Here is a 10,997-nt window from a genome sequence, read left to right on the forward strand (position 1 = left end):
CAGTTCCTTTTTCCCAGCATATTGTGTCTGGCTTTCATCAAAAAAATGACAAGGCACACTAAGATGAAAACACGTGGTTGGAAGAGACCACACCAGCATGAGAACCAGACTGAGATGTGGCAGGGAGCTGTCATTATCAGCTGGAGACTTTAAACAATTCTCATTAACATGCTGCAGGCTCTTCATGGAAACAGTGGACGCAAGAACAGATGCCCCAAAGGGAGGGAAAGCCTGATCACAAGCCACGCTGTGACCTAGGTGAGGTCGGCCTTGGGTGGGCTTGTTAGTAGACTGGACACGGCTGAGGACAGGATGTCTGAGCTTCAGGAATCATCAAGAGAAACTTTGAAAACAGAAAAGCAAAGAGAAAAGAGACTGAAGAAAATGAAACAGAATATCCAAGAACTGGGAAACAACTACAAATGGAGTAACATACACATAGTGGGGACATGGCAAGGAGAAGAGAGACAGAAAGGAGAAGAAGAAACATTCATATCAATAAGGATTAATGTCAGACACCAAACAGAAGATTCCAGAAGCTGGGAGAACACCAAGCAGGATATGTATAATAAAACAATACACAACAAAACCCTATACCTAAGCACATCACATTCAAACTCCAGAAAGTCAAAGATAAAGAAAAAAAAATCAGAGAAAAAATTAAAGGGAAAAACCATGGTACTTGTGCAGAAGCAGAGGTAAGAATTACATCTGACTCCTCCTCAGAGTCTGCACGAGCAAGAAGAGACTGGAGTGAATCATTTAAAATGTTAAAAGAAAAAAGAAAAACCCAGCAACTTTCAATCCAGTATCCCTTGAAAGACATTGTCAAGAGAATAAACTACAGAGTGGGGGGAAATATTTGGAAAATATATATCTGATAAAAGACTGATAGGAAAAATATCCAAAGAACTCTTAAAACTCAACAGTAAAAAAATGAACACTTGGTTAAAAAATGGGTAAAATATCTAAATGGACATCTCAGTGAAGATGACATACAAATGGTAAATGATGCTCAATATCATATGTCTTTAGAAAATTATAAATTAATACAACAATGAGATATAATTACAAACCTATTAGAGTGGAAAACATGCACAAAACTGAGGACAACAAATGCTGGCAAAGATACAGAGCAACGGGATTCTTATTCATTGCTGGTGGGAATGCAACATGGTATGGCCACTTTGGAAGATCAAACTAAATATACTGGTAGCACACAACCCAGCAAGTGTGCTTCTTGGAATTTATGCAAATTAGTTGAAAACTAATCTATCACATAAAAAGCTGCACACAGATGTTACAGCAGCTTTTTTCATAATTGCCAAAACTTGGAAGAAACCCAGATGTCCCTCAGTAGGTGAGTGGAAAATGTAGTATGTCCATAAAATGGGATATTATTCACTGCCACAAAGAAATGAAATGAAAAGACATGGAAGCACCTTAAAAGCATTTTACTAAGTGAAAGAGGCCAATCTGAAAAGGTTACATACTATATGATTCCAACTATATGACATTCTGGAAAACGTAAAAGCACTGAGACAATGAAAAGATCATCGTTGCCAGAGGTTGGGGAGAGGGTGGCAGAGCACAGATTTTTTTCAAGGCAGGGAGACTATTCTGTATGACACTGTAATGATGGAGATAATGTCACATGCATTTGTCAAAACCTACAGAATATACAACACTAAGGGCAACGCTTATGTAAGGACTAAGCGTTGTGTGTCTAAGGCCTTGAGAGTGCGGGAAGTTGTACGTGTGGGGGGGCAAGTGGTTTATGGGAATTCTCTCCTCTTTGTGATCAATTTTGCAGTGAACTAAAACTGCTATTGAAAAAATAGTCTATTAAAAGATCCCAAGGCCCCCTTCTCATCTCTGGATAAGATAAGGGCCCATCAGTCTTGCTCCTCTAAACCCTGGAGGAGGAGGAGAGGCCTCTTCCTGCCAGCCTGGCAGCCTGCACCCCCAATCCAGACCCCACACCCTGGAACCAGGAGCCAAGCCAGAATGGGGGATGGGCACTTGGCTGTTTCCTTCCTCTACTTCCACCCTGGCGATTCCAGCCATGACGTCTGCCCCGGGTTTCGCAGGCAGGTCCAGGGACAGTTTCTTCCATGACGTGACCCATCTGCCAGTGCAGGTCTCCAGGAGAGATAAAAGGATTCGGGCACAGGGTAGAGGAGCATCGGAATGGCATTCAGGGCAAAGGCAGGCGTGTGGATGGCAGGGCCCTGGCTGTCTCTGCAAGGGCCACGGGCACTGGCCACCAGAGCCTCTCTGGCGCCCAAGGCGGTGCTGCCCTTCGAAGCCATACCCCAGAGTCGCCACAACAACTGGATGAGGACGCTGCAGTTCTGGAAGGGGCAGGGCTATGAGAACCTTCACCTGGAGATGCATCAGAACTTCCAGGAGCTGGGGCCCATTTTCAGGTGAAGCCCTCCCTACCCCTCACTGAGAACACCCAGAGTCCTCTGCGGCTGCGGGCTGCCAAGGCCCTTACCTGGCACACAGCACTGCCATTGCCCAGCCGGGCCCCGGTGCTCTGTATCCTTTGGAAGACAGGGAGGGAGCCCAGTGGGCGCTGGTCAGTGTCTTTGCAAATGAACAACATTGTTCTTCACGAGGGGGGAGCAAACCACGGCTCATGCCAAGAGCCCAGAACACAGAAGCACTGAAGTTGTCGAGGTTGCAGGTAGATGGCAGAAGGACTTCCTGCCATGAAACCACTGGGCCAGGAGATGGGAGAGGTCAGATAAGGGACAGTCTGGACTGGTTTTGCAGAGCGGGGCCCAGGGGAGGACATGGCTGTGGCCAGCAGGACTTAGTGCTTTGTCCCACAGGTATGACACAGGAGGAACACGAACGGTGTCTGTGATGCTGCCGGAGGACGTGGAGAGACTGCAGGAGGTGGAGAGTCTGCACCCACGCCGGATGCTCGTGGAGCCCTGGCTGGCCTACAGACAACACCGGGGGCACAAATGTGGCGTGTTCTTGCTGTGAGGGGCGAGCTGGGATGGGGGGATGGGCAGTCTGGACACAGAGAGGAGGCAAGACAGAGAGGCCCCAAATCACCCCTGCCTGGGGCCTCAGGGTGACTGCCAGGTGCTGAGGAGTGGACCATGGGGTCCTGTGTGTCCAGTGGCTGGGGAAGCAGGGCAGTGGCAGAGACATGCACAGGGCACTTTGCACATGAGAGGAGGGAGAACGGTGAGCTCTTGCGTTAGGAAGCGCCCACTGCGCAGCCTTGGTGGCTGCTTGTTACACCAAATCGGTGGCTGTCCTGTGTACAGGTCAGGAACTGAGGTTCTGAGAAGGGGGTTCGCTGGCCCAGGTCACAATCAGCGTGTGCCAGAGCCTATTGTCAACCAGGGCTGCTCACTGCCCCCAGTGTGCCCTTGGCTCCTAGAGCTCAGGCAAACCTCTGCACATGCGGAGCCGGTCCCGGGCGTGAGGCGGATGGGGATGGGTATAGGCGGTTGCTGGCTCCTGTCTTCTCTGGAGGGAAGCACTGGGTGTGGCCACTGCCCTGGAGGGTGTCTCATGACCCATGGACTGGGCAGCACCTCTGGCCGGGTAGGCAGGGAGAAGACGGTGCTTGGAGGCAGTCAGCTGCCTACAGCTTGACCTGAGGACAGGAGGAGGTTCTGAAGGAGGGATGACAGACAGTTGACACCCACCACACTCCCTGTGAGGCAGTGGATTCTCTTGGGAATAGTGGGGCTTAGGCAAATAGGCACCCCTGAGTGGGGGCCTTAACTGGGGGCATTTGGGAAGGAGTCAGGACCCAGGAATGATCATTCCAGAAGGCTGGGAAGCGTACATGTGCATATCTGAAGGAAGGGGCGCGCTTGTGCGTGTGTGTGTGCACGTGTGCATGCCCGTGGGTTTGTATGTGGGTGCATGTGTGCATGCCTGTGCATGAGTGCGCATGTGTATATGTATGCTGGCTTGTGTGCACATGTGTTTGCATGTGCATTTACAGTCATGTGTATTGTATCGGCTTGTGTGTCTTTGTGTTCACGTTTGTAAGCATGTTATGTGTGTTTGTGAGTTTGTGATTTGTGCATATTTATGTGTATGCACACGCATGTATTGTCCGCATGCACGCATGTATATGTGAATATGCACACGCATATTGTGAATACCAGCGTCATTGTCAATCCCTACAAGCAGATGACCATAGAAAAATCAAGGTGCTTTTGCATGAATGTGGCTGAGGGCAACTTCCTGCCCAACATTCCCTGGAGGACATCCATCAGCCCCCTTGTGCTCTGGCTCTGTCTTGAGGGTATTCTGGAGATACAGTTTGGTGTCTGCCCTACAGAAGATGGAGACATTTCACAGAAACAGGCAGATGCTACGGGCACAGAGGCAGCACGCTCAGGAAGGGGAAGAGTTGGGAGATGAGAGGTCAGGCAGGGCTGGTCCCCTTTGGGGCATGGTGTGTGTGACAGCGGCAACGCGTGACAGGAGGGGCAACCTCCTGTCCTGGAGAAAAGACCTTCCCATCCAGGGAGGGCACGTGGGTGACCTGTGTGCCAGGACTGGGCATAGAAGTTCACTGGAATGAACTCCACGAACACCTGCAGCACGTTCAGGCAGAAGGCACTGTCTCATCCCCAGTTTAGCCTTGAGTGCCCTGCCTGCCAGCACCCGCAGGCTGCTCTGACTTTATCATAGCCATCACTGCTGTCTTTGGTTACTATTGCATGAAATACCTTTTTCTATACATGCATTTTCAACCTTTAGTTATCTGTACCCAAAATGAGTCTCCTGCAGACAGCATACAGAGGAATCATGTTTTTTTTAATCCATTTTGCCAATCTCTATCTTTTGATGGAGTTTAATCTTTACATTTAAAGTAAATACTGATAAGGAGGAACTTTTTTCTTTGATTTTCATATTTCTTCTATATGCCTTTCAGCTTTTTTGTTCCTCATTTTCTACATTAGTCTTCTTTTGTGTTAACTTAATTATTTGTAGTAAAACATTTAAATTCCTTTCTTATTTCCTTTCAGGTATATCCTTTAGCGATTTTATTTGTGGTTACCACAGGGATTATCATTAACATCCTTTAATTATAGTACTCTCAATTGAATTTATGCTAGCTTAACTTCAGTAATGTACAAAAACTTTGTTCCTTTGTGGTTCTGTCCCCACCCCTTTCAGTTGTTGATGACAAACTATTACCTCTTTATACATTGTGTGTCCAAAACACAACCTAAATTTTTAAATAAATTAATTTCTTAAATTGTATAGAAAACAAGTTGTGGACTTACAAACAAAAGATATAATAACAGTGGCTTTTAGACTAATTTTGCTTATCAAGTGTATTAACCTCTTAAATAATGTGTAAAACAAAAACCATAGTGACACACCATTGCTACAATAATATTAGGTTTCATAATTGCCCATTCATTTATCATTGCTGAGTTCTTTATTTCTTCATACATTTTTGAGTCACTGCCTAGTGTCCTTTCATTTCAACCTGCAAGACTTTCTGAAAGATTTCTTACATGCATGTGCTGGTCACTTTGATGGTGTCCCACAGATACCATAGGCTCTTTTCACTTTTCTTCAATCTCTTATTCTTTCTGTTCCCTCAGACTTGACAATTTCTACAGTCGTATCTTCAAGTTCACTGATTCTTTCTTCTGCCTGTTCAAATCTGTCTTTGGATCTCTCCAGTGAAGTATTTATTTCAGTGATTATATTTTCAGCTCTGTTATTTTTATTTTTTTAGGTTTTCCATCTCTTTGTTGATATTTTGTTTTGTTTATACATCCTGTTCTGGAATTTTTCCATGTCATCTTTTAGGTCTTTGAGTATCTTTAAGACAGTTGTTTTAAATCTTTTAAGTTCTAGTAGATCTGCCATCAAATCTTTTTTCAGGGATTTCTGTTGATTCATTTTTTTCTTTTGTATGAGCCATACTTTCCTGCTACTTTCTTTGCCATGGAATATTTTGTGGAGAACTGGATATTTCAATCTAATAATGTGGTAACTCTGGAAATCAAATTCTCCCACTTTTTAGGGTTTGCTGGTTTTTCTTAAACTGTTCTTGTAAGTCATTTATTTGATTGTTGCAGACTGTCTTTGTGCTGAGGCCTGAGATATAAACTTTGGGTATTCTTAGATCTTTTCTGAGTCTGCATCTGGACAAGTGGGGTGACCTTCTAATTGCCCCCATAGATGCAGTTGTTTTCTAATGTACTGCAATGCCTGGCTCCCAAAAGAGGAAACACAGAACAATTAAGGGGAAAAATATGCTGGCCCATTAAAGCCCATGGCAGTCACTTAAGTGAGAGGTGGAGAGGCTTGCAATGATGAGGAGGGACAGAAACAATGGTGACCTGTCTTTTGTCTTCACCTCTGTGTTCAGAAGAGCAATCTGTGGTCAAACCACAGATACCTGATACTTGGAGGACAGGGTCCTTTTTGTCCAGCTTGGCTACTGCAAGCTGCATGTAAGTTGCCACAAGACCATGTCCATAGCTGCCTATCACAGGTAGGGGATGAGGGACTGCTACTGTACTAAGAGCTGAAATTAACCACAATTTATTGTTAAGGTTTCTCCTGGAAGTTGCAAGCTAACAATAGATTCCAGAGTTCTAAAATAGATGCCTGGATAGATTCTCACACTATAATGCTTATCTAGCTGGGGAGACAGATTCTTGGTGCATCATCTGCTGCCATATTCACAGAAATTTGGTAAGGCTGCTAGAGTGAAAGTGGTGCAGCTAAGAAGAAACATAGACAGCCTTCCTTAGGACCCCAAACAGAGCCCTGCTCCAATGATTCCCATGGAAGACAAGGAAGGTGGGACACAGGGTTGGGGCCAGATGTTTGCTCGGGCTGCCTCTCCAGCTCTGCTCTCTGCTCTGTAGGAACGGGCCTGAATGGCGCTTCAACCGATTGCGGCTGAACCCAGATGTGCTGTCGCCAAAGGCCGTCCAGAAGTATATTCCCATGGTGGATATGGTGGCAAGGGATTTCTCCCAGGCCCTGAAGGAGAAGGTGCTACAGAATGCCCGGGGCAGCCTGACCCTGGACATCCAGCCCAGCATCTTCTACTACACCATAGAAGGTGTGGGGTCAGCCAGGCACGGTGGCTCACACCTGTAATCCTAGCACTCTGGGAGGCCAATGCGGGCGGATTGCTCAAGGTCAGAAGTTCGAAACCAGCCTGAGCAAGAGCAAGACCCCATCTCTACTATAAATAGAAAGAAATTAATTGGCCAACTAATATATATAAAAAAAATTAGCTGGGCATGGTGGTGCATGCCTGTAGTCCCAGCTACTAGGGAGGCTGAGGCAGTAGGATCGCTTGAGCCCAGGAGATTGAGGTTGCTGTGAGCTAGGCTGACGCCAAGGCACTCACTCTAGCCAGGGCAACAAAGTGAGACTCTGTCTCAAAAACAACAACAAAAAAGAAGGTGTGGGGTCAAGTGGTAGGCTTCATCTCAGCAACTTTGCAGTAAACCAGGAATGGGGCAGGGGGTGCTGGTGGGAGGCAGTGGAGAGTTGTGGGGACTGCCTTTGGCTCAGCAGTGCCATCCTCCCTGCAGCCAGCAACTCAGCACTTTTTGGAGAGCGGCTGGGCCTCCTTGGCAATAACCCCAGCTATGCCAGCCTAAAGTTCATCCATGCCCTGGAGGCCATGTTCAAATCCACCGTACAGCTCATGTACATGCCCAGGAGCCTGTCCCGCTGGACCAGCACCAAGACGTGGGAAGAGCACTTTGAGGCCTGGGACTACATCTACCAGTATGGTGAGCGCCAGGGACTTGACAGTGCTACATCGCAGGGACACTGTGGTGGCCCAGTTGTCTATTCTCCATAGCCCAGGGAAGAGCAGAGACCACATAAAAGAGCTATGGCTTCCTCCATGTCTTGTCAAAGAAAGTTGGGGGTGAGCAGGGGCTGGGCTGGACTGATCTGGAGGGCACAGGGTGGGGGGAGGAAGGGAAACTTGTGGGTGTTGGGGTCAGGGTGTGTAGGAGGAAGACAAAGAAGAGGTGCTTCTCAGCTCCATGGCTGGAGGGCTAATTCTTCTTCTTCCTACAGCCAACAATTGCATCCAGAAAATCTATCAGGAACTAGCACTCAACCGCCCTGAACACTACAGCGGCATCATGGCACAGCTGTTGTTGCATGCAGACTTGTCACCAGATGCCATCAAAGCCAATGCCATTGAACTCACAGCAGGGAGTGTGGACACGGTCAGGGCAGCAACCAGCCCCACCCCAGAGAGCATCAAGCCCATGCTACCTCCCAGCCAGTGGCCTCCGGTGCCACCTGTCAGCCATGGGCCCGATCCATAGGCTCTGTCTTCCACATTCCTCAGCTCACCCTCAGCCCATGCCTCAGCCCATGCCTCAGCCTGGGAAGTGATAACATTTGCATGTGGGCCTTGGTTGGGATGGGGTCGCCTTTCTCTGGGGGACCCAGGGAAAGGAGTCCAGGTGGGCATTAGGATCACACCCCTGACGCTCCTGGAAGAGGTGCCCTGAGGGAGGAGGTCCTGCCGGTGCCAAGGTCTGAGCCTCATACCTGTGGCTCCTGCAGACCTCCTTCCCCTTGCTGATGACATTCTTCGAGCTGGCTCGCAACCCTGAAGTGCAGCAGGCCCTACGCCAGGAGAGCCTGGCAGCCCAGGCCAGCATCACTGACAATCCCCAGAGGGCATTGGTGGAGCTGCCCCTGCTGCGGGCCGCCCTCAAGGAGACCCTGAGGTAGGTGCCGCTGACCCTTCCTCAGCTGCCCCGCCCCTGCCCAGCTGCCCGGCCCTATGCTGGAGAGCAGTGCCCACTGGGGGTGGCAGCCAGAAAATGGGGCTGATAAGCAGCTTGCCTCAGACCCATTCCCCCTACACATCCTTTCCTCCCTGGAAAGGTGGGGCCCTCCCTTCCTCTGGAGTCTCTTTCACTACTATCCTGGGGGCCAACTTTGGGCACATCCTCCTTAGCATGGGGCTGCTCTGGTTGGGGGCAGGTTTGGCTGAGCTCAGCAGGTACAAGGAAGACCTCATGGTCTGGGCTTCCCATGGGTCCAGGACCTCTGGGGGTCTTGGTAGGAAGGCTGCAGGGGGCATAAGAGGGACCCTGGCAACACTGAGACCACGACTGATGACCCCACTCCAGGCTCTACCCCGTGGGCCTCATCCTGGAGCGACTCCTGTCCTCAGACATGGTGCTGCAGAACTACCACATCCCAGCTGGGGTGAGTGCGCCCTCACCGCCCCTCCAATAGAGCCCCCCAGCCACGTTCCCTGACAGTGCAGCTGACCTCTCCCTCCCCACTGTCCTGTCGGTAGACACTGGTCCAGGTGTTCCTCCATTCGCTGGGTCGCCACTCCGCCTCCTTCCCGAGGCCAGAGCGCTATGAGCCCCAGCGCTGGCTAGAGGTCAAGGGTTCCAGCACAAACTTCCGCCACGTGGCCTTTGGCTTTGGCGTGCGCCAGTGCCTGGGGCGGCGCCTGGCAGAGGTGGAGATGCTGCTCCTGCTGCACCACGTAAGCGGCCTGGTGGGGCGAGGCTGGAGCAGAGTAGGGCGGGGCCTGTGTTGGTTGTGTCCTGGGTTGAGCAGGCCTGGGCAGTGCAGGGCCTGATGGGAGTGCGGTGGGGCGCATCTGGGTTGAGGGGGGCCCTGAAGGGGGTCTCATATTGTGGAGGGGTGGGGCCTTGCAGGCTAAGGCAGGCCTGGGTTGGGCTGAGTGGGGCAGGTAGGTCTGGGCTTCTGGCTGGCACTGGTTGGGACCACAGGCTGATCTTCCCCTGCAGCATGTGCCTCACCTGGGAGAGGGGGTGGCGGATGCACCAGGTCCTTGGGCATCTGACTAGACCAGACGAAAACTCAGCTTCTGTTCTAGGTGCTGAAAACCTTCCTGGTGGAGACACTAAACCAAGAGGATGTAAGGATGGTGTACCGCTTCATATTGAGGCCCACTGCTCTCCCCCTCCTCACCTTCAGGGCCATTAACTAGTCATCCCTCTGCACTGAAGCTCTCAGCCTTGCCATCAGCGCCCAGGCCACCCTTCCTCTCTCCGTGTGCACTAAGGGCTGGGCCGCACCTCTGTCCAGCTGGCCCAAAGCCTACAGGGCCAGGGCTTGCCAGGCTACACGGCAAGGCCAGGGTGGAGCTGAGGACACTTTTGCTGTTGAGACCTAACCTTGTCCTCTGCCCCACCTGGCTCCTTCTCTAGCAGGCAGTATCACCTGAGTGCTTTGTCCACATGCCCCCCAGCGCTAGCTCCAGGCTCCTCATGTGTCCATCCAAGGGCCCTCAGATCTGGCCCCATGCCTTCCTATCCAGTCTCACATCCCCCTGTTGCCCTCTCCCTGTCCCCTTACAAAAACCTCTGTGTGGCTTGTCTCAGCATCCTTAAAGGGGAAGCCAGCATCTGAGTGTCTAAGCCTAGTTCACTGACTCTATGAAATCCACTGTCTAGGAATGGGATCCTGCAAGGGAGAGGGAAGAGGCGCTTGTGATCATTTGTCCTGACACATCCCCATTTTCAAGTCAAGAAAACTTAGTCTGGAGTAAACTGTGACCCCACAGCTAACTAGTGCCAGCCACACGCCCTGGTACTCATTGCCTATGGACTAGGCATTGTCTGGCCAATGGGCATTCGGTGTTCTGCTCCCTGTCCTGTCCCTGGGGCAGATCCTGAGGATGATGAGAGGAGAGGAGGACACGTGTGGGGTGGGATGCTTGGATATAGCTTGAGCAATGTCTCTGTCAACAGGATAGACCTGATTAGGCCAATGATTGTACACATGGCTTTTGTTCACTCCATCTTCTAGTCAACATATGAACACATGCTGTGTGCTCGGACGTGGGGCGGGTGGGCACAGGGAGGCAGCAGTTAGCAAAGGGGACATGCCTCCATCTCCCCCTACCCACTGTGCTCCTAATCCAGCAGAGGACATAGACACCTCAAAACTGGCCCCTCTGCAGCGCACCAGTGCAGCGAAGGAACGTGACTAGGGTGAGG

At 50.3% G+C, this 10,997-nt stretch overlaps 1 protein-coding gene across 2 annotated transcripts; it reads left to right on the forward strand.

The window, feature by feature from the left end:
* The first annotated feature begins 2,190 nt into the window (after window positions 1-2,190).
* CYP11B2 (cytochrome P450 family 11 subfamily B member 2) lies at window positions 2,191-9,985 on the forward strand. Of its 2 annotated transcripts, XM_012757352.3 has the most exons (9): window positions 2,191-2,429; window positions 2,841-2,996; window positions 6,888-7,087; window positions 7,569-7,772; window positions 8,068-8,222; window positions 8,569-8,735; window positions 9,144-9,222; window positions 9,317-9,514; window positions 9,872-9,985. In XM_012757352.3, exons 1-9 carry the CDS (start codon window positions 2,191-2,193, stop codon window positions 9,983-9,985), a joined length of 1,512 nt encoding a protein of 503 aa, XP_012612806.3. The 2 variants fall into 2 exon arrangements, with proteins under 2 accessions (XP_012612806.3, XP_075860782.1); XM_076004667.1 differs by lacking the exon at window positions 9,317-9,514.
* The last annotated feature ends 1,012 nt before the right edge of the window (window positions 9,986-10,997 follow it).

The sequence above is a fragment of the Microcebus murinus genome, chromosome 7 (assembly GCF_040939455.1).
Source record: "Microcebus murinus isolate Inina chromosome 7, M.murinus_Inina_mat1.0, whole genome shotgun sequence".
In the NCBI taxonomy this organism is placed as follows: domain Eukaryota; kingdom Metazoa; phylum Chordata; class Mammalia; order Primates; family Cheirogaleidae; genus Microcebus; species Microcebus murinus.

Excerpts from the sequence above, each read along its gene's own strand:
- CYP11B2 (XM_012757352.3), top strand. The coding sequence starts at position 2,191 with ATGGCATTCAGGGCAAAGGCAGGCGTGTGGATGGCAGGGCCCTGGCTG. Across the intron at positions 8,736-9,143 it reads GCCCTCAAGGAGACCCTGAG|GCTCTACCCCGTGGGCCTCA; the intron begins GTAGGTGCCGCT and ends ACCCCACTCCAG. Across the intron at positions 9,515-9,871 it reads TGCTGCTCCTGCTGCACCAC|GTGCTGAAAACCTTCCTGGT; the intron begins GTAAGCGGCCTG and ends CTTCTGTTCTAG.